Below are 21,693 nucleotides of genomic sequence, written 5' to 3' on the forward strand. Positions count from 1 at the left end.
GACCAGATCTTTTATAGTCCAAACTGATGCTAGTGATGTGGCTGGTGCAGCCATTCTTCTCCAAAAGGACTCTCAGAATCGGCTAATGCCTTGCACTTATGTGTCCAAAAAGCTGACAGACACAGAGCGAACATGGGCAGTTTGGAAGAAAGAAGCATTTGCAGTGCGATGGACGTTGCTGACTTGGAGGCATTTCCTAGAAGGGGTGGAGGAGCCCTTTGAGGTGTGGACTGATCACAAGAACCTCTAGGCTCTAAAGACACCTTGGAAGCTATCACCCAAACAAGTCTGCTGGGCTCAATATTTCAAGCAGTTCAACTTCAACATGAAGTATATCCCTGGAGGGAAAAACATATTGGTGGATGCCCTGTCAAGAAAACCCCAATTCGGCAGTCGCCGAGAGGAATAGTGCAGACTATGATATCAGAAGCTCAACTGGCTGGCCAAGTAATCACCTGAGGCCAAGCCAACCGCAACCCCAGACGCCTAGAAGACAAACTGACAACTGAGTTGAAAGCAGCCCTATTGACCGACCCCTGGTTTGTGGAGCATCAAACCAAGTTGACAATGAGGAACTGGCTTGGAAAGGGACTAAATTTTATGTACCCATTAATCTAAGACTAATGGTACTAAAACGTAGCCATGAGTCGCGGTTGGGGGTGACACTTCGGTTTCTTAAAAATCCTACATTTAGTCAGAAGACAGTTCTGGTGGCCAAAAATGAAACCTGAGGTTGAGGACTATGTGAAAAGCTGCTCAATTTGTGCCATGATGAAACACAGACCTGGGAAGCCCCCTGGCCTCCTCCAACAAGTAGCTGAGCCAACAAAGCCACAAGTAGCTGAGCCAACAAAGGAAGAAATGGCGATGGGCTTTATCATGGAATTACTTGAGAGTGGAGGGAATACAGTCATTTGGACTGTTATCGACTTATTCTCTAAGCAAACCTGTATTTTACAGCCTGTAAAGGACTACCATCAGCAAAAAAGCTTGCAAAAGTATTCGTGAAGCATATCTATAGATTCCATGGAGTACCGTGTAGGGTAATCTCAGACCAAGGTGTACGGTTTACCGCTAAGTTCTTCAGGGTGTTTTTGAAGTCCATTGGGTCATCCCAAGGACTATCCTCAGCGTTCCATCCTGCATGCAACAGGGCAGCAGAGAGGACAAACACCATGGTGGAACAATACATTAGATGCTGCATAAATTATCAACAGGAAAACTGGGCGGAACTATTGCCATTTGCAGAAGTGGCTTACAATAATGCAGTACATAGCAGCACAGGTTTGACTCCATTCCAAATTAACACCGGCATGGAATTTGTCCCTATGCCGGAACTACCTAGAGAACCCCCCACCTCCATGTCTTTTAACAGAATGGATGGACTCATTAAAAAGGGTTGGGAGGATACAAAAAAAGCTTTGGCTGAAGCTGCTGAGGAATACAAAAAAAAAAAAAAATAGGCAGACAAACATAGATCCCTCCAACCACCATTTAAAGTAGGGGACAAAGTGTTTTTGTCAACAAAATACCTCAAATTGAAACTTTCTAGTAAGAAGTTGGGGCCTAAGTTCTTAGGTCCATTCCCTATATCAAAAGTAATCAATCCAGTCACAGTCCAATTAAGTCTTCCCCGCCTATTGGGAAAATTCACCCAGTGTTCCATAGTACTTTGTTGAAACCAGCTGTAGGATCATATCTAAGGCCAATACCAACAGTTCCTCCTAGACCTTTGATCGTACAGGGTGAGAAACATTATGAAATCAAGAAAATCCTCGATTCCAGATTGCAACGAGGGAGATTACAATACTTAGTATTGTGGAAGGGTTACCCTGTATCAGATGCTACTTGGGTTAAAAGTTGGGATGTACAGGCAGATAGATTAGTTAACCAATTCCATGAGGAATTCCCTAACAAACTGAAGGGTCCTCTTGGAGGGTGGAGAGGGGGTTAAGGACATCGCATTAACCCTTGGTTGTGTTTTGTTTATTCTTATAGGAGGTGAACTTCTCAAGGGGGGACGCCTGTCAGCTTTGGAAACCTTATTCAACGCTGCCACATAGCTTGAGAAAATGGGAGGGGGTGATTTTAATTGAGTAGTTCTTAGTAGACAAAATACAATGATTTTGTTAGTTCAAGGTCATAGAATGTGGCGCAGAAACAAAAAGGAACTTACTTTGGGATTGGTTCATGTGATGTGATGATGAGGGTAAAGGGGATGGTTTGCAGTTTGGGACATTGTGGGAAGTCTAGGAAACTTTTAGTTTTGAGATTCCACAGATGTGCCAGGTGCTATTCTAATAAAGGTACTTTTGAGATGACGTCTATCTCAGAGTTACTGATTGGAATGGAGGTTTGCAAAACGCTGACATGTATGCATGTATGTATGTATGTATAATGTATATATATGTGTATTTATATGTATATGTATACACACACACACACACACACACCAGGCATGATATTTTTCCGATTAAAATCGGAATTCCGATTTTTTTCGGAATCGCCCGGGCGGTGCGAGCGGAGCCCGGGCGAGCGGCGGGCGCGCGCGGTCGGTGCGAGCGGCGTGGCGCGTGCGCGGTGGTCGGTGCGAGCGGAGCCCGGGCGAGCGGCGGTTGGTGCGAGCGGCGGGCGGGTGCGGCGGTCGGTGTGCGGGCGGGTGGGCGCGCGCGGGCGGTCGGTGTGAGCGGCGGCCGGGCGGGCGGTGCGAGGGGCGGGCGAGCGGCACGCGGTGGGGGGGGTCTCTTTTGGCCGGCCCCGATTTTTTTTTCTGAGGGGAATATCATGCCTGACACACACACATACACACAGGATTTTCCCCACTCCCGCTGGGTCCCTGCAGTCCTCAGGCCTGACTGCCACCCCACCAGGCCTCATACCCTCCTCCTCCTTTACCTTTGGAAGATCTCTGATCCTCATGTTGTGGAGGGAGGGAAGGACACGCATCCTTGGGCCTCATGACTATGTCCTGGAAACAGCCACCATTTTCAATGGGCCCTGGATTCATCCCTGGGTCATGCGGTGGACTTGGGGAAGCGGCTGCCATTTTGCCACACTGTCCACACTGATGACACCGAAGAGGGACAAACCTCTCTGTTTTGCTACCTTAACATGAGGAAAAAAATGTACAATAGAAAATGTCTCATTTTTCAAAATGCATTATGTTAGAATTATCAGAAGCATTTGGCATGTAAAAAACGGGTATTGTCAGTGTTGCTATGAACATTAGGGCAAGACAAGACACACAGAGTTGCCTCAAACTCAAACTCTGAGATGGCCAGCAATTAAGTTTAAATAATAAATGAATTTTTAAAAATTTTTAAAAAATTATTAAAAATTTTTTCGTATATACAGTACATCATTTCCATTCATTGCGACACTTCCGTGACAGTATACATACATTTATATAAATATTAATTATCTGTACATTTGTCTATGTTCCTTAATCTATCTTTGTCCACTATAGCCTTTGCTTTATTATCCTTTTGTCATCTTCTCTATTTATCTCCATATCCATTATTTAGCCAATCATACAATGCATTCCACATCAAAAAATAATCCACTTCCTCTCTGTCTTTTATCTCCATGGTCAACTTATCCATGTCAACACACTCTAGCATCTTTTTTATCACATTTTCCTCTAGTGCATGGGTGGGCAAACTTTTTGGCTCGGGGGCCGCATTGACTTTTAAAATTTGACAGACGGGCCGGGTCAGCACAAGATTTTTTGGGAATCGCCCCTCCCCCCTTCCCCCTTCTCCTCCTTCCCCTCCCCTCGGAGGCCCCCTGAGTCAGGAGTTGCTACCGCCGGCGCGGCTCCGTGCGGCTCCAGTCCCGCTTGCCTCGGGAAGGGAAAGGCAAAAAGGAAGAGCCGCAGTGGTGCTTTGCAACGGGAGCAGCGGCACCGGAGGCTCAGGCTCAGCGGCTCCTGGTTTTGCCTTTTCCTTCCCAAGGCAACGCGGGACTGGAGCCGCGTGAGCTGCGCCGGCGGTAGCAACTCCTGACAGCCCCAGCCGGACACCTGAGCGGAGCCCGGGCGGAACTGCCTGTTGCTGCTGCCGGAGCACCGCCGGGTCGCCTCCTCCAAGCAGCCCACCCGCCCGCCGGGCTTCCCCTCTGCCGCACGACTCGGGGCCAGGCGCAGCGCCCGCGAGTTAAAAGGAAGCCGAAAGTTTCTGGGAAGTTGCTCGGGTGCTGGGAGCAGGCTTTTAAAGTGCCGCCCGAGCAAAGTTTAAGCAGCCCGCCCGCCCGCCGGGCAGAACCCTTCCCGCTCCTCGGCAGGAAGACGCTCCAGCCTGCAAACTTTGCCTTTGCAAAGTTTAAGCCTGGAAGCCCCGGAAAAAAAGGGGGGATCGGCGGGGACTCACCTTCAGAGAGGTCGCACTCGAAGGTGATTTCGAACTCCCAGCCGAGGCCTTTGCAAAGTTCTTTTCTTTCCTACCCCGAGAGCGCTCCGCACTGTTTTGCAGCTTTGGGGGCCACGTGGCACAGGGCAATACGCCACACCCAGCGATTTTTTTTCAGGGGCGGGCCGGATTGGACAGACCAACGGGTCGGATGTGGCCCGCGGGCCGTAGTTTGCCCACCCCTGCTCTAGTGGCATATGACCTTTTTTCCAATTTTGTGTGTAAGTTATTCTTCCTGCCATTAATAGATGTAGCATTAGATATTCTGTTTTCTTATAATATTTTGCCGTTATTATACCTTATAGAAAAGTCTCCCGTCTTAGTTCAATTTGTTGTTTATATGTTTCTTCTATCCATTTCTTTTGTCCTTATCCAGTATTTTCTTGCTACAGGGCATGTCCACCACGCATGGTAATATGTTCCTTGCTTTTGTTTGCATTTCCAACATTCAGATGATCTGTTTGGGAGCATTTTTGCTAATCTAGCAGGGGGTAGGTGCCATCTGTAGAACATTTTAATTATAAATTTTCTCTAAATGCTGCCGACACCGTCAATTTATAATTCTTTTCCTACATTTTTTCCCATTTCTCCAATTCTGTTGTGTAGCCAAAAAATTTCACCCAAACTATCATCATTTCTTTAACCCTCTCTTTCTCCATCTTATATTCCAACAAATAATTATATAATTTTTTAATCAATTTCTCCTCTGGACCTTGTAGTATCTTATCTAATTGCGATAATTCTCTATGAATCCCATACCTTTCTACATTCTTTCTTGAATCTTGTTTGTATTTGCATACATGTCCACCACTCTACTTTGATTCCTTTTTTAATTCTTGTTTCATTTTTAATATCCCTTGCTCATTTAAGATATCCTTATACCTTAATGATCTTATCTGGAACTAACACATTTGGATATATTGATGCCTCCATAGTTGATAACCAGTTTGGAATTTTGTCATAATGATTCCTTTTAAACTTTTCGCAAATTAATAGCAATGCATTTCTTATTTGGTATCTTTGAAAATAACTGTGTGTCTTTTTTTCCCCATCCCATAAAAATGTGTGCCATCCTATTCGTAAGTCATGTCCTTCAATTGTCAATATTCTTTTATTTTTCAACATTACCCAATCTTTAACCCATGTAAGGACAGCTGCTGTATAATATAATTCCCACTCTGGCAGAGCAAAAACCCCTGTCTTTCTACTGTCCTGTAACAATGTTAGCTTTATTCACGTTTTTCCCCCAGTCAAATAAACTTTGCTATTAATTTGTTTAAATGTTCAAAAAATTTCTTTCCTAACTTTATCAGTGTCACTTGGAACAGAATCAGAATTTTTGGCAATATGTTCATTTTTATTGGGGCAATTCATCCTGTAAGCGAGAGTTGTAATTTTTTCTAATTATCCAAATCCATCTTAATTTGTGTTATCAATTTTGTCTATAGTTATTTAATATATGTTGTAAAGTACTGGTCTAAAAATTCATGTGCTTTATCAGGTGTGTCGATCCTAAATTTTTTATCTTGCCATGTAATCAAGATATCTTCCAGGAGCAGCCATATGAACATCACATTATATTTATTCTGTTCCCTGATCCTTCTATGTACCTGTCTTATTGTATGAATCTCTCTTCCTTTATATGTCATAGGTTTGTCCCTTGTTTTTTGGTACACTTCCTTTCTTATTGTCTTTCTTGTGAATCTTATGTGTACATCTCTTGGCAATCTGTGTTTCCTTGCATAATTTGTGTGTATCCTGTACACTTAATCTATATCTCCTTGTAACTCTTGCTTTGTTTTCTGTAATTTGTCTGTTAACAATTCTATCATAATTTTGGGTAGATCTTCCTCCTTTTCTTCAATTATGTTCTGGAATCTTAGGAAAAAACGCAGCCTTTTCCATTTCAAGAAAGACAATTGATTCTTCCAGCTTCCTATTGGCTAAGGTGAGCTTTTGTTCCATTGTCTTCATTTTCTTCTCTTTTCCGCTTTTGCCTCTGCCATTTGTATTGTCTGTTCATTCTTGGCAATTGTTTCTTGAATGTTTCCTATTTTATCATCAATTCTTCTAATATCTCCTTTCATTTCACCCATCTCATTTTTGACCTCATGATTTCTTGCTGTTGATTCTTGCGTTTTCATCATAGCCTCCTGTATCAAGAAAAGTGTTGCTTCCATACTTTGTAAATTCATTACTGGGTTTGTTTTCTCCGCACTGAACATGCTCTCTGTTATGCGTTGGTTAGATAGAGATGTTGTGGATGAAGGTTTTCTTTCCTATTTTAGCAATTGTTGTGGTACTTGTCATCTTCACTATCTGTACAATGTTATTCCAGAATAACGTACACTACTTTATACCCACTGTTTTTCTCTATTTTCTTTTACAGTAATTCCCAATCTATTGTCCTCTACCAATAATAATTAATCCAGTCTAGTTTTGTATGGCCTAATATCTAGTAATGTCTAGTAATATAATCACATATATAACAATTCCTCTATCAATTAATAATTCTCTATAAATATATAAATACTAAATAGTGAATAATTAAATATTAATATTATAAATATATTTTCACTTTAACAATACTTATACTTATAATTCTATAATCACCCCTAATCACTTTTGTTATTTGATTAATTTGCTCCTAGACAATTAATGTTATTTTATATTCCAATTTTCTTTAAGACATTCTATTACATAATACCCTGATCACACATATATTTCTACCATATAACAATGCCAATATTATAATCTTTTTATTGAGGAACCTCCTTCTCTATTCCTTCTCTATCCATTATCTCTAAGTCTCCTAACCGTATAATTTCTTTTCATTTTTATTTGCTTTCTATATCCCTTTCTTTTCTAGTCTTTTCTCTTATTTCCCTTTCCCTTTATTTTTTCCCTCCATTTCTAACTCCACTTTTTATCCCCCTCCCTCTCTTAAACTTTTTTCTGTAATTCCCTTTTCTGCTGTTTCCTTTCTCTTTGTTTGACTTTCCAAACCATTCCCTCTTTAATCATTCCCTCAAACCTCCAGATTTTAATTTTCATTTTTTTCTCTCCTTGTTTTATTGTTTGTTATTCCATTTGATTGTTAAAGCTGGCTTCTTCTTTGATCAACTCCTCCCCTTCTGGGTCTTTCTGTCCTTCTTTGTTCTCCAAAATTGCCATTTTTAGTTCTTTTGAAGCAATACTGCACAATTCCACTCTTTAACATATCATTTCCTTTATACTTCTTAAATCCAATTTTATTCCAAGCAAAGTTCTATCTTTTTTATGCACTACTTTTAATTTTTATTTATGTCTTTTTTCAGTATTTAAATCAAATCGAATTAACCAGTAGTTTATTTCAACCAGCTTCTAGCAATCAATTTCTGTTAATTCCATTTTAAGTTGTTTCTAAGATCACCAATTAATCCAATGTCCATAAGGTTTTATTTTTAAATTTCTTCTCTTAAATTCTTAATTTTTTCAAAAGTCACCAATTAATCCCAGGTTTCAGCCTTCTTTTTTCTTCCTTTATGATATTCTAGTTTCACTTTTCAGGGTTTCTGCTATATTATAACAAAGTCCTCTTATTTTGTATCAACGTTCATTTTAAAAGAACCAAACACTTTTTAAAGAGCCACTAAAATTTTGCCTTACCTATTAGGTGGCGCTCTCTGTTGTGTCCAAGTCCACCCATTCTTTTCACTTTCTTTTCTCTATTTAGGGTTTTTAAGTTTCAATAATCCAATTAAATCCAATTATGAATTATTTTTTCTTTTGACACATTCAAGTTCAGCTTTTAATTATGCCTGTCATTTATCTATTCAATTTATCTATTCAATTTATCTATTCAATTTAAGCAAGTATTTTTCTTCTGGCTTCCTCCTTCTATTTTGAAGTTCAAAGCCACTTTCATTTGTATCCGATTTTTCTTTTCACTCTCTCTGGTCACCGCTTTTAAAGTCTTTCTTAAAAAATTATTTAGATCTTAATTCTGGGGAACCTTTGTATCCATATGTTGCACCTAATTTGCCCGGTCTCCACATTGTCCGCTGCTTCACTGCTCCTGTACAATTTTTGTCCCGGATAGCCTTCTGTCTTCAGGGTAGCCATGTTGACCACTGCTACAGCCCTCCTTCAGAGGGAGAAATACCTAGTCAGGGAGGGGAGATGTGGCTCCCCTCGACCCGACAGGCGGTCTCCCCTTCTTCCCCACCCCTTCGAGGTGGTTCTGGCTCCATTTGGAGCCCTCCAATGGGAGAGCATGGATGATCGAGGACTTTGATCCATCCGTGATGGAAACACCACCGGAAGTCCATTTCTTAAGTAATATTAAATTCTAATAATTTGTGGTCACTCTCACCAAAGGTTCTGGCAACTTCAACTGCCTCTATCATTTCTTCTCTACTAGTAAAAATTAGGTCCAATACAGTTTTTCCTCAAGTTCCCTCCTCTACCTTTTGGGTGACAAAGTTGTCTGCTAAGTTGTTTAAGAATCTGTTCGATCTCCCGCTTGCTGCAGAGTCTGTCTCCCAGTTGATATCAGGGTAGTTCAAGTCTCCCATTACATCTTGATGTTACCCTCTTGATATAGTATGTAATCCACACATGTACTGAAAATGACAGGTGGATGCAATTTACAAGTTTTTTTACTTCCATGTCTTGCCAGTAAGTATGGTATTTCCTGTCCCATCCATGTATTAACCAGGTTTGATTGTGCTTAATCTAGCACTTTTTTTAAAAAAATAGCTCTTGAGGACCTTTTGGCATTTTTGGTTGCACAAGTAGCCCTCACTTACCACGTCTTCCCTAAGCCTTCAAAGTTACTATGGCACAGTAGAAACAGACATGCACCTGATCCACAAAATTTGTGATAAATCCGCAAAATTTGGTGCTGTCATGTGACGTCGTGCTTAATGATTGAGCTGCTTAATGCTGCAAATATCAGTTCCACTTGTGATAGTTTAAGTGAGAACTACTTCAGTGGGGATGTCACCAGAGTACTTGTGGACAGTGTTTACTGCTTTTATTTGTATCTGAGGACTTTCATGGACAAAAGTGATATTTCAAATCTTGCAGAAGCGTTCAGCATCATTTCATCAGTTAAAGCCTCCACATGTCTAAATTTAGCTCAGAAGGTTTGAATGTAAACATTCTGGGACATTTTATCAGACTTGAAAGACATACATTTTCTCCATGAATATATGCAGGTGGGTATATCTGTATTTCTCTCTGTAGGGATATGCCTGCAATTATATAATTTATCCCCAGCACTTCAACTTATAATTGATGATAGTCCTTTGTGTTTCTAAGAATTTGTAATTGACCCAATTAAACAACTGAATTTGATTGAATGTGTATTTGAACATGGATCGAATGAATCGAACATGTGTCGAATGAATGATAAGATAAGTAAGAGATTATTCTAGTATTGGGGCATGTTTGCTTTTTCATTGTAATATTTTCTTTTTTCACATCATCTCTAAACATTTTATAAACAATCTTACATTTTTCTTTGAATCTCACAGATAAAGAATATGGCAATAAGAGCACTCAGGACAACTGAAAATAACAAGCAACATTGAAAAGGGTAATTAATCAAGCCAGAAATCAAAATATTTTCCGTTTTCTTCAGAGAACCTCACAATTCTCCTTCTCTTCCTCCTCTGGAAGTTGTTAGAAAAAAGACAGAAAATTAAAAAAGATTTCAAGCCAGAATAAGAAGATTATGTACAACTGAAGGATACATTACATGAAATGGCAAGGGCGATTATTTTTCATTCAACATATCTGGAAGTCAGTTGGAGGAAAAGGTGAATAGTAAAGCCATGTGGAGCAGACAAGAATATAGGCCTCTCCCTGTGAGGAAGAAAATGGCTTGAATGAAAGCACCACTAAACAAGGCATTGTCACAATTCCAGTCTGGTGATACATCAGTGGATTGACTCCAGGGAGAAATTGTATGGGTGTCTAGATAGTGGGAAAAGCTTCATTATAAATTTTCATCTCATGAGACATCTCAGAATGCACACAGAAGAGAAATCCTTTGAATGTCCTGAATATGGGAATGTCAAAATTCCAGTCTGATGATATAACCATAAGACTCTCATAGGAGAGAAATGCTTTGAAAGTCCTGATTGTTGCAAAACTTTCAGTTGTAATTCCAACTTGGTGATACAACAGAGGACTCAAAAGGAAAAAAAACCTTTCAATGTCCTGACTGGGAGAAGTTCCAGTCATAATTGCAGCTTTGTAATACATCAGAGGATTCCCTGCAGGACAAACCCTATGAGTGGCAAGATTGTGGGAAAGGTTTCATTACAAATTCCCACCTCTTCAAACACAAGAGCATGCACACAGGAGAGAAACCTTTTGAATGTCCTATTTGTGGGAAATGTTTCAGTGAGAATTCCAGCCTGGTGATACACTAGAGGACTCGCATAGGAGAAAAATTCTTTGAATGTCCCGATTGTGGGAAAACATTCAGATTGTAATTCAATTTCAGTGATATACCAGAGGAATCTCAAAAGAGAAAAACCTTTCAATGTCTTGACCGTGGAAGAAACTCCCGTCAAAATTCCAGCCTGGTAATACATCAGAGGATTAACTCCATGGAGAAACCCTATAAATGTCGAGATTGTGGGAAAGGGTTTATTACAAATTCCCACTTTATTATGCACCAGAGGACTCACACAGGAGAGAAACCCTTTGAATGTCCTATCTGTGGGAAAAGTTTCAATCAGAATTCCCATTTGGTAATACACCAGAGGACTCACACAGGAGAGAAACACTTTGAATGTCCTATCTGTGGGAAAAGTTTCAGTCAGAATTCCCATTTGGTAATACACCAGAGGACTCACACAGAAGAGAAACTGTTTGAATGTACTATCTGTGGAAAAGGTTTTGGTCAGAATTCCCACCTCATGAGACACCAGAGGACTCACACAGGAGAGAAACTGTTTGAATGTCCCGACTGTAGAAAAAGCTTTAGTCAGAATTCCCACCTCATGACACACCAGAGGACTCACACAGGAGAGAAACCCATTGAATGTCCTATCTGTGGGAAAGGTTTTAGTCGCAATTCCCACCTTGTAATACACCAGAGGACTCACACCGGAGAGAAACCCTTTGAATGTCCTATCTGTGAGAAAAGTTTTAGTGATAATTCCTACTTGGTAATACACCAGAGGACTCACACAGGAGATAAACCCTTTGAATGTCCCATTTGTGGGAAAAGTTTCAGTCGCAATTCCCACCTGGTAATACACCAGAGGACTCACACAGGAGAGAAACTGTTTGAATGTACTATCTGTGGAAAACGTTTTGGTCAGAATTCCCACCTCATGAGACACCAGAGTACTCACACAGGAGAGAAACCCTTTGAATGTCCTGATTGTGGGAAAAGTTTCAGACAGAATTCCCACCTGGTGATACATCAGAGGACTCATACAGGAGAGAAACCCTTTGAATGTCCTATCTGTGGGAAAAGTTTCAGTCAGAATTCCTACCTGGTAATGCACCAGAGGACTCACACAGGAGAGAAACCCTTTGAATGTCCTATCTGTGGGAAAAGTTTCAGTCAGAATTCCTACCTGGTAATACACCAGAGGACTCACACCGGAGAGAAACCCTTTGAATGTGCTATCTGTGAGAAAAGTTTTAGTGATAATTCCTACTTGGTAATACACCAGAGGACTCACACAGGAGATAAACCCTTTGAATGTCCTATTTGTGGGAAAAGTTTTAGTCGCAATTCCCACCTGGTAATACACCAGAGGTCTCACACAGGAGATAAACCCTTTGAATGTCCTATTTGTGGGAAAGGTTTTAGTCGCAATTCTTACCTGGTAATACACCAGAGGATTCACACAGGAGAGAAACCCTATGAATGTCCTGACTGTGGAAAAGGTTTTAGTGATAATTCCAGCCTGGTGAAACACCAGAGGACTCACACAGGAGAGAAACCCTTTGATTGTCCTGACTGTGGGAAAAGTTTCAGTCGGAATTCCTACCTGGTAATACACCAGAGAACTCACACAGGAGAGAAACCCTTTGAATGTCCAGACTGTGGAAAAGGTTTTAGTGATAATTCCAGCCTGATGAAACACCAGAGGACTCACACAGGAGAGAAACACTTTAAATGTCCTGACTGTAGAAAAGGCTTTAGTCAGAATTCTGACCTCATGAGACACCAGAGGACTCACACCAGATATTAAACCTTTTGAATGTCCTATTTGTGGGAAAAGTTTCAGTCGGAATTCCTACCTGGTAATACACCAGAGGACTCACACAGCAGAGAAACCCTTTGAATGTCCTGATTGTGGGAAAAGTTTCAGTCACAATTCTTGCCTGGAAATACACCAGAGGACTCACACAGGAGAGAAACCATTTGAGTGTCTAGACTGTGGAAAATGTTTTAGTCAAAATTCCCATCTCATTAGACACCAGATGACTCACACAGATGATAAACCCTTTTGAATGTCCTCATTGTGGGAAATCTTTCAGTAGGAAAGATGGGGAAATTTTTCATATGTCCAGTCTGTGATCTTTACTTCAAGCATAAATCATTCCTTAGTGCACACAAGTAAATCCATGAGGCAAAAGTTGAAGAGTTTATATAAGGATTGAATTTCATTTGTGATATTCCAGTCACAAAGTGTAGGTGAGAAATTGACTGAATTCTGTCCTAATTCCTTATATTCAAACTTTTCTCAGGATTAAAATTATAGGTGTGTTGGAAGAATTATCCTTCTGGGTTCAGTTCCAAGTGAGGAAAAAGACACTGGAAACATGGAGGCTGTTTGTAAAGATTGTTTAATGGTGGACAGGACCACATGGGTTGGAGCTCCAAAGTGAAAAAAAAAGATTGCATGCTTCAAAATGAAGGAAAAGAAGGAAGGCTGACATGCTGAGAGTCCCTTATATACCCTCAGTTGGGATTTGAGTTTGAGCTTGTATTCTGATTGGTTATCAGACTCCCATGGGGCCATGCAGGGGCAACTCTGTAGGTCCTGAGTCCCAGGCTTGCTTGAGCGTTGCTGGATGATGATATAATGAAAGGGGTTTGGGCAATTCCTATAGCTCTACTTGGAGATCTTTGTTATGTAAAATAGGCTGGCCTAGGCCAGAGTAATGGCCTATTAGCAAAGGGGGGGGGGCTGAGTTTTTGCTTCTGAGTTTCTACTCTTTTTAGGGGAAATATTCTGCCTTTTTAATATTTCCTGGGATATATCATTTTTCTAGGAGAGGGGTAGGTGATAACTTCCTATAACCCCTCTTTTTAAAAAAAAAAAAAAAAAAGATGATCCGATCCTTGATGGGTGCTTTTAATTTTTTTGATGCAAAGAGGGGAGGCATTGATAAAGAAGCAACAGAAAAGGATTCCTTCAGTGGCTCCCAAAAGCTTTCAACCATGAAGATCTAGGAGCCTGGGAAACGTTCTGGATTTTTTTTTTTTTACAGTATCAAATTTTTCATGTCGATTAATTTTCAGATGTTTTGATGTACTTTTTTTGTGAGCGTACAGTCAGGTTGTAAGCACAAGCCCCTACATTCTTCACAACTATTGTTTGCCTTTAAATTACAGGCTGCCCATTTCCAAGGTTATGGTCACTACCTGCCCTAGCTCTTAGCTACCAAAGTTTGTGAGGCCAAATTGAGGTTAGTGTGCAATCCAGGCTATTTAGTATTTTTAAAATTACACACAATGAGCCCTGGGACTTCTACTCATGAGACCACCAGTGCAACATATCCTGCTTTACTGGCCAACTGGGCAGCATCATTTGTGAGTCCCAGTCACAGTGAGGTGGTCAGTCAGGCTTGGGAAGGTCTGCTTCACTCTGATTGCTGTGATAACTTTCAGTGGAGGACTAGATCCAATGTCTCTAGAGCAGGGGTGGGCAAACTTTTTGGCTCGGGGGCCGCATTGACTTTTAAAATTTGACAGATGGGCCGGGTCAGCACAAGATTTTTTGGGAATCGCCCCCCCCTTCCCCCCCTTCTCCTCCTCCCCCCCCCTCGGAGGCCCCCTGAGTCAGGAGTTGCTACCGCCGTCGCGGCTCCAGTCCCGCGTTGCCTCGGGAAGGGAAAGGCAAAAAGGAAGAGCCGCGGCGGTGCTTTGCAATGGGAGCAGCGGCACCGGAGGCTCAGGCTCAGCGGCTCCTGGTTTTGCCTTTTCCTTCCCAAGGCAATGCGGGACTGGAGCCGCACGGAGCTGCGCCAGCGGTAGCAACTCCTGACAGCCCCAGCTGGACACCTGAGCAGATCCCAGGCGAAACTGCCTGTTGCTGTTGCCGGAGCACCGCCGGGTCGCCTCCTCCAAGCAGCCCGCCCGCCTGCCGGGCTTCCCTCTGCCGCACGGCTCGGGGCCAGGCGCGAGCGCCCGCGAGTTAAAAGGAAGCCGAAAGTTGCTGGGAAGTTGCTCGGGTGCTGGGAGCAGGCTTTAAAGTGCCACCTGAGCAAAGTTTAAGCAGCCCGCCCGCCTGCCGGGCGGAACCCTTCCTGCTCCTCGGCGGGAAGACGCTCCAGCCTGCAAACTTTGCCTTTGCAAAGGCCCTGAAACGGGAGCACTTCCCAGCAACTTTCGGCTTCCTTATAACTCGCGGGCGGTCGCGAGTTAAAAGGAAGCCGAAAGTTGCTGGAAGTTGCTCGGTGCTGGGAGCAGGCTTTTAAAGTGCCGCCCGAGCAGGACCACCGAGCCGGGAAACGGGGCACCAAGGCAGGGCAAAGCTCTACCAGTAGCAGCCTAGCTTTAGGTGGCTCCAAGCAGCCCGCCCGCCCGCCGGTGGAACCCTTCCGCTCCTCGGCGGGAAGACGCTCCAGCCTGCAAGCTTTGCCTTTGCAAAGTTTAAACCTGGAAGCCCGGGAAAAAAAGGGGATCGGCGGGGACTCACCTTCGGAGAGGTCGCACTTGAAGGTGATTTTGAACTCCCAGCCGAGGCCTTTGCAAATTTCTTTTCTTTCCTACCCCTAGATCGCTCCGCACTGTTTTGCAGCTTTGGGGGCCACGCGGCACAGGGCAATTACGCCACGCCCAGCGATTTTTTTTCAGGGGCGGGCCGGATTGGACAGACCAATGGCAGCGATTTTTTTTCAGGGGCGGGCCGCATTGGACAGACCAACGGGCCGGATGTGGCCCGCGGGCCGTAGTTTGCCCACCCCTGCTCTAGAGGGTAGCATCTGTTTCCACATGTTGCAGGGCTGAAAGACAGAAGAAGAAGGTCCCCTCCCCCCTTTGTTGGTGATTCTACCAGGAAACACATTGTAAAAGAATTAGAGACTGTGGGTGGGTGGGGGTAGATAGTTTCAGGCAGGGTTTGAGAAAAAAAACAACACATCAGTATTGCAGTTACTAAACAGATAAATCAATTTCAATAAAATGGAGACATAACATGAGAAAGGAAAAAAAACTGGATTTACATACTTCGGGGAAAATGATCAGGTAAAATCATTTATATACATAGTAAATGCAAGGATGAAAATTTCCTTGTAAATGAACTTAAAACATTTGCTAATAACCTTGGGTTTTTCTTAAAAGCACAGAGAGGAAAGAAAATTTAACTCTGTGTTCTTCACTCTGTCCAGCTGGCCAGGCTAGCCTGGGAGAAGACATTTTCTCTCGGTGCTTTTAACTTTTTTAACAATTTAAAATTCATATCTGAAGGGATCAGACACACTTAACTATTGCAACATTAACCTCGAGGACACAAAGACTTAGACACACACAGGCACACACACACACGGTCAAAAAAACAAAACTGAAGTTTACACACACTGATCATTCCCACAATGCATCTCAGTTAAATTGGGGAAGGCACAGATCCGAAGGAACAAACTACATGGTTACATAGAAGACCGAGAAAAAGACAGACAAACAAACAAAACCCCATGTGGTCCTGTTTTTATATTGCCCTTTTAAGTACCTTTATTTAACCAAATTGGTCTTCCTGCATCCCTTGGCAAAGCCCATTATCTACATACACATTTTGCTTTTTTTCCTTTCCTTTTCTCTTTTCCATACCAGCTAGGACCGGCTTCTGCCGTTCATCTTGTGAGATGTAAGACCCGAATTATTTAATACTCACAATACAGAGACAGGTCTGGTTCACAATTCAAAGGTTTATTAAAGAAAATAAGTGTTTGCAAACGGGCGTTCAAATCTTCCTAGGGAAAACACACTGCCTAAATGCTCCTCATTCAATTCCTGTTTTCACCAAACAGAGATAAGAGAAACATCTGCATGAGATTTTGTAGCTACACAGCTGGGCAAGACCTAGAACTAGGAGACTGCAGTCAGGTGTCTTTAATGCTAGTTGTAGGGTAAACAAAGTTTTGGGAATGGAAAATAGAATCCCCCCCGCCGGTCCTTGAAAAAGTGTTTCTGCTTGAAACTGGTCCCTGGTACAAAAAGGTTGGGGACCACTGCTCTACACAATGCATGCCACACCTAATAAGCCCTCCCCACTCCCCTTATTATCTCTAAGCCATAAGGTAAAGGGTCGGCTTGAACGTTTCTTCCTAGGCACCAGATATCTTATCTTGTTTACGTGTAGCTTCGCCTTGGGCGATGTTCCTGTTTTCTAAGAAGCCTGCAACTATCCAGCACATTTTGTTTAACTGAACATACTTTGTGGTTAGGAAACGGCAACAAAGACAACACAGCTTAATAATGCACCTAATATTTCTAATTCTATTATAAAGAGTAACTTAATATTTATTTCCTTCAATCCCAAGCCTCCAACAACACGCCCAAGGGTGTTCCACTCAGGACCCTTGAACTACAGCTTCCCATGTTTCCCTTCCAATGTGGGTTCTCACACTTTGGCTTAGTCGGTCAACAGGCTATCAGTTTGCAGACAGAAAAAGGTGTCTGGGGAGACTTTGGCTCCCTATTCAAAGTATGTGCCCCTCAGGGGGAACTCTCAGTCCACGGTTTTTGGACTGGGGGCAAAACAGTCTCTCAGAACTTACCACCCCCAAAAAGACAGTCTGGGAGGACTTGCTGCCCCCAACAGACAAGTACTGGTGCTCCTTCCTCAGGCCAAGGTTTTCAGATTTGGGAGAGCTCAAATCCGGGAGGACTTGCTGCTCTTTGCAGGCAGGTACTGGTGCTCCTATTACTTTACAACTTCACAACTACCACAATTCACAATTACCTAAAATCCTTGGTTTTGCTTTTGGGACAAAAAAATTTCTTCCCTCCCTTCAATCATAACCCGCTTGGCTTTTCCCTCTCATATACAGAAGGTCCCACACTCTAATGACCCCCCGGCTTTTCCAGTCCTAATGGTCATGGCTCTGTGGAGCTAGCAACAGGCAAGAGGGTGGCTAGAGGCCAAACAAAGAAATGAGATCCAGCTGCTGTCCAAGGGTGAAGCCACACACACACACGCACCCACACCCTCCTTCCATAACGAAAGGTCCTGTGCTCTGGCACACACCCGCCATGCTCTCCAGAGTCTTGGTCTTTCTGCAGTTAGGAAATGCACAGAGGAAGCAAGATCCAGTTGTGTTTGAGAGAAGGGAGAACAATCTTTTTTGAAGTTCCCAGGAGACAGATGTTCCAGCAGGAATTTTTATGGTCTCTTCATCCTGTGGCTGTCTCTTTCAGAGGTGACAGGTTTCCAAGCATCTGGTTTCCCTCCCTCTATAGTATATCATGGGTTATCCAAATTCAATATAAGATTTAATGTATCCATGTTACATCAAAAAGGATTTCTTATACCAACTCCCCCTCCCCCTTCTTCTTCCATGAAGAATGGCAGATACACGGATCTGACAGGAATGAATGTTGCATGTTCCATTATTCTATTAATGGAATCAAGCTAGCAAGATGGCAGTCCTTCCCCTCCCCCTTTGTTTTCCCTTGGTGTAGTTGTCCCTTCTTACTCTTTTTCTCTGGTGATGAATGAATCCTTGGTAGGCCCGAATGAACAAGTTAGGAACAATGGTCATAGAGAAAGTCTATGGATGTGATCACTGAATGAAAAATGACTTGATGGTGCTCTGGGAACTGCCCTGACATGACTCTCGCCAATTCTCCATCTGAGCACCAGCTGGCCGGCAGGTATGTGGGCAGCAATAGCTCCAGCAGCTGCTGCTGATAGCGGTCTGGCCAATCCTCTCACCATCCCAGCACGCTCTGCCCACCTGCTTGCTCACATACCTGCACACACTCTGCCTACCAATTTGCTCACCCGCCCAGCACCCCTGCACTCTGCTCACCCACTCGCCTACCTGCATACGTCATGCCCTCTACCAACCAGTTTGCTCAACAGCCCGCACATCCATAACCAGCCTGTGAAACCTACACAATCTGCCCACACACTCACTACCACAGCAAGTTGTCCCTGAGCAACTTAGCCATGGCAAGTTGTTCTGCAAGGAGTTGGCAGAGGCGAGACATGAATGAATTATTGGGAGGCAAAAAGTATCTCTCGGTAGGTAGGGAGGCTGTCCGGGGGACATTTACCCTGTATATTACAGCATGCTACCCAGGAAATGCTTTGTATGCCATCTGGAATTCCTGAATGAAAAGGGAATCAATAAAATAAAGGTAGTCCTCAACTCAGATCATTTTTCACACTTATGACCATTATAGCATCTCCATGGTCATGTGATTTCCATTAGGATGCTTGACAGCTGACTCACATTTATGCCAGTTGCAGTGTCCGGGAGTCATGTGATCCCCTTTTCCGATCTTCAGATGAGCAAAGTCAATGGGGAATCCGGATTCACTTAGCAACTCAGATTCAGTTAAATGTGGCAAGAAAAGTCATAAATGGGGCAAAAATTACTTAATCAATTTCTCACTTAGCAACATACATTTTGGGCTCAATTGCGGTCATAAATTGAGGACTACCTGTATGTTGTGACTCCGAGATTTGAACCTGGTCAGTCAGCAGATGTAGGTTCGACCGATGAAGAAGATCTGGCACTGAGATTCAAGCCTGCATTATTAAGTGACTTAGAGGGGAGTCAAGTAGAGGGAGAGGAGTTGGATCTGAGAGATGAGCCTGATTTATTGGAGGTTTCGGAGTCCGCTCCTTCCCCTGAATCTACTTCCCTGATTACACCTCAGCTGTTAACAATCAGGAAAACGTGCCAGAGGTCCCCAGTGATGACGACACTGACGGATGTTGGCTTGACGCTAGGACTAGAAGAAGATTGAAACGTCAATCACAATTGGAAAAGAAGCGTCAAGCCAATGATTAATTAATGAGACTGACACGCCCCCTCTCAGAGGATATAAGGGAGCGTACGAGTTCGTAATCTTTGCTGGAAACAAAGTGGATTTTGCTTTGGAAAGAAGTGCGTCTGACTACAGCGTTGTGATTTATGGACTATACAGAATTGCCAGACAGATTCTAGGAGGATTGCCAGTAGACAATCATTTAAATATGAGCCAGCAGTGTGACAAGCACTGACAAAAAATTCACTGCAGTTCTAGGCTGCATTATCAGGGATAGAATCAGGATCACGTGAAGTGTTAATACCACTTTATAAAGCCTTGGTAAGGCCACACTTGGAATACTGCATCCAGTTTTGGTCACCACAATGTAAAAAAGATGTTGAGACTCTAGAAAGAGTGCAGAGAAGAGCAACAGAGATGATCACAGGATGGAGGCTGAAACATAATGAAGGGTTGCTGGAATTGAGTATGTCTAGTTTAATGCAAAGAAGGACCAGGGGTGATATGATAGCAGAGTTCTGGTATCTCAGGGGTTGCCACAAAGAAGAGGGAGTCAAGCTATTCTCCAAAGCACCTGAAGGCTGAACAAGAAACTAATAAAGAAGAAAAACTAAGGAGAAATTTTCTGACAGAACAAATAATCAGTGGAAAAACTTGCCTCCAGAAGTTGTGTACGCTCCAACACTCAAAGTTTTTAAGAAGAGATTGGACAACCATTTCCTGGCAGAGTTTGCTGCTTAAGCAGGGGGTTGGACTAGAAGACCTCTAAGGTCCATTCCAACTCTGTTATTCCATTCTATTCCATTCCATTCCATTCCAAATATTTCTTCTACCATATATTGAGAATTGTCCCGTTTCTTAGTCCCCATTTTATTTATTTATTTGATTTGCCAGTTGTTTACAAGATAATAAGTATAAGTGAATACATAGTTGTGAATACATGAAATGGGTACATATAAGAAAAATAAAAGAAGAATAAGAGAAACAATAGGACAGGGACGGTAGGCACGTTGGTGCGCTTATGCACGCCCTCTACAGACCTCTTAGGAAAGGGGTGAGGTGGGGAAGAAACTACAGAGTCGGGTAGAGTATTCCAGACATTGACCACTCTATTGCTGAAGTCATATTTCCTGCAATCAAGTTTGGTGCGGTTAACATTGAGTTTTTATCTATTGTGTGCTCTTGTGTTGTTATGGTTGAAGCTGAAGTATTCATTGACAGGTAGGACATTGCAATGTATGATTTTATATACCATGCTTAAATCAGACCGGAGACGGCGTAATTCAAGGTTTTCTAGTTCTAGAATTTCAAGTCTGGTGGCATAAGGTATTCTACAGCAGTGGAGGAGTGGAGAACTCTTCTTGTGAAATATTTCTGGACTTTCTCAATTGTGCTAATATCAGATATGTAATGTGGGTTCCAGACTGATGAACTGTATTCGAGTATTGGTCTAGCAAATGTTTTGTATGCTCTGGTTAGTAGTGTGATATTACCAGAGAAAAAGCTACGTAGGATTAGGTTAACAACTCTTAATGCCTTTTTGGCTATGTAGTTGCAGTGGGCTCTAGCACTTAGATCATTAGAGGTGAGTATTCCAAGGTCCTTTACAGAGCTTGGGTCATCAACAAGATCTTGACTATTCAGCTTGTATTTTATTTTCTGATTTTTTTGCCAATATGTAAGACAGAGCATTTATTTGTTGAGATTTGAAGTTGCCATTTGTTTGACCATTCTGATACATAGTCGAGATCTTTTTGTAGGGTAGCAGTATTGTCTGTGGTATTGAACAGCTTTACATCATCAGCGAAAAGAACTCAATTGCTCTTAATATGATCGCAGAGGTCATTTATGTAGAGGATGAAGAGAGTTGGTCCTAGAACACTGCCTTGGGGGACACCACTATTGACAGGTACAGAGTTTGATAGGCCCCGCTGTGTAATTTCCTCCATCTGGGACCTCATGGAGACTTCCCTGGAAGTAAATTTACAGAATTTGCACATGGCGTTTCCTATCCGGAGATGGAAGTCAAGAGGACAAGATCTGTGCCTACAAAGCTGACAATACAGTAGGCGGGCTCTGTGGCTGAGTTTAAAGAGTTAAAACCAT

The 21,693-nt window shown here is 42.6% G+C and overlaps 2 protein-coding genes across 2 annotated transcripts in view; one reads left to right on the plus strand and one right to left on the minus strand.

Moving 5' to 3' along the window:
* Positions 1 to 21,693, minus strand: part of LOC113426492 (uncharacterized) — an 807,865-nt gene that overhangs the window by 154,972 nt on the left and 631,200 nt on the right. The gene's annotated exons all lie outside the window — the stretch shown is intronic.
* LOC148131679 (uncharacterized) lies at positions 10,898 to 15,935 on the plus strand. The gene is given in 4 exon segments (XM_087953167.1): positions 10,898 to 12,604; positions 12,606 to 12,869; positions 12,872 to 14,292; positions 15,573 to 15,935. Coding segments are annotated over 3 exon segments (1,974 nt in total). The 5' UTR covers positions 10,898 to 11,008; the 3' UTR covers positions 12,986 to 14,292; positions 15,573 to 15,935.

This window comes from Notechis scutatus, chromosome 2, assembly GCF_049901735.1.
Source record: "Notechis scutatus isolate UNSWTSFEM ecotype Mainland chromosome 2, rNotScu1.2, whole genome shotgun sequence".
NCBI classification, from domain to species: Eukaryota; Metazoa; Chordata; class Lepidosauria; order Squamata; family Elapidae; genus Notechis; species Notechis scutatus.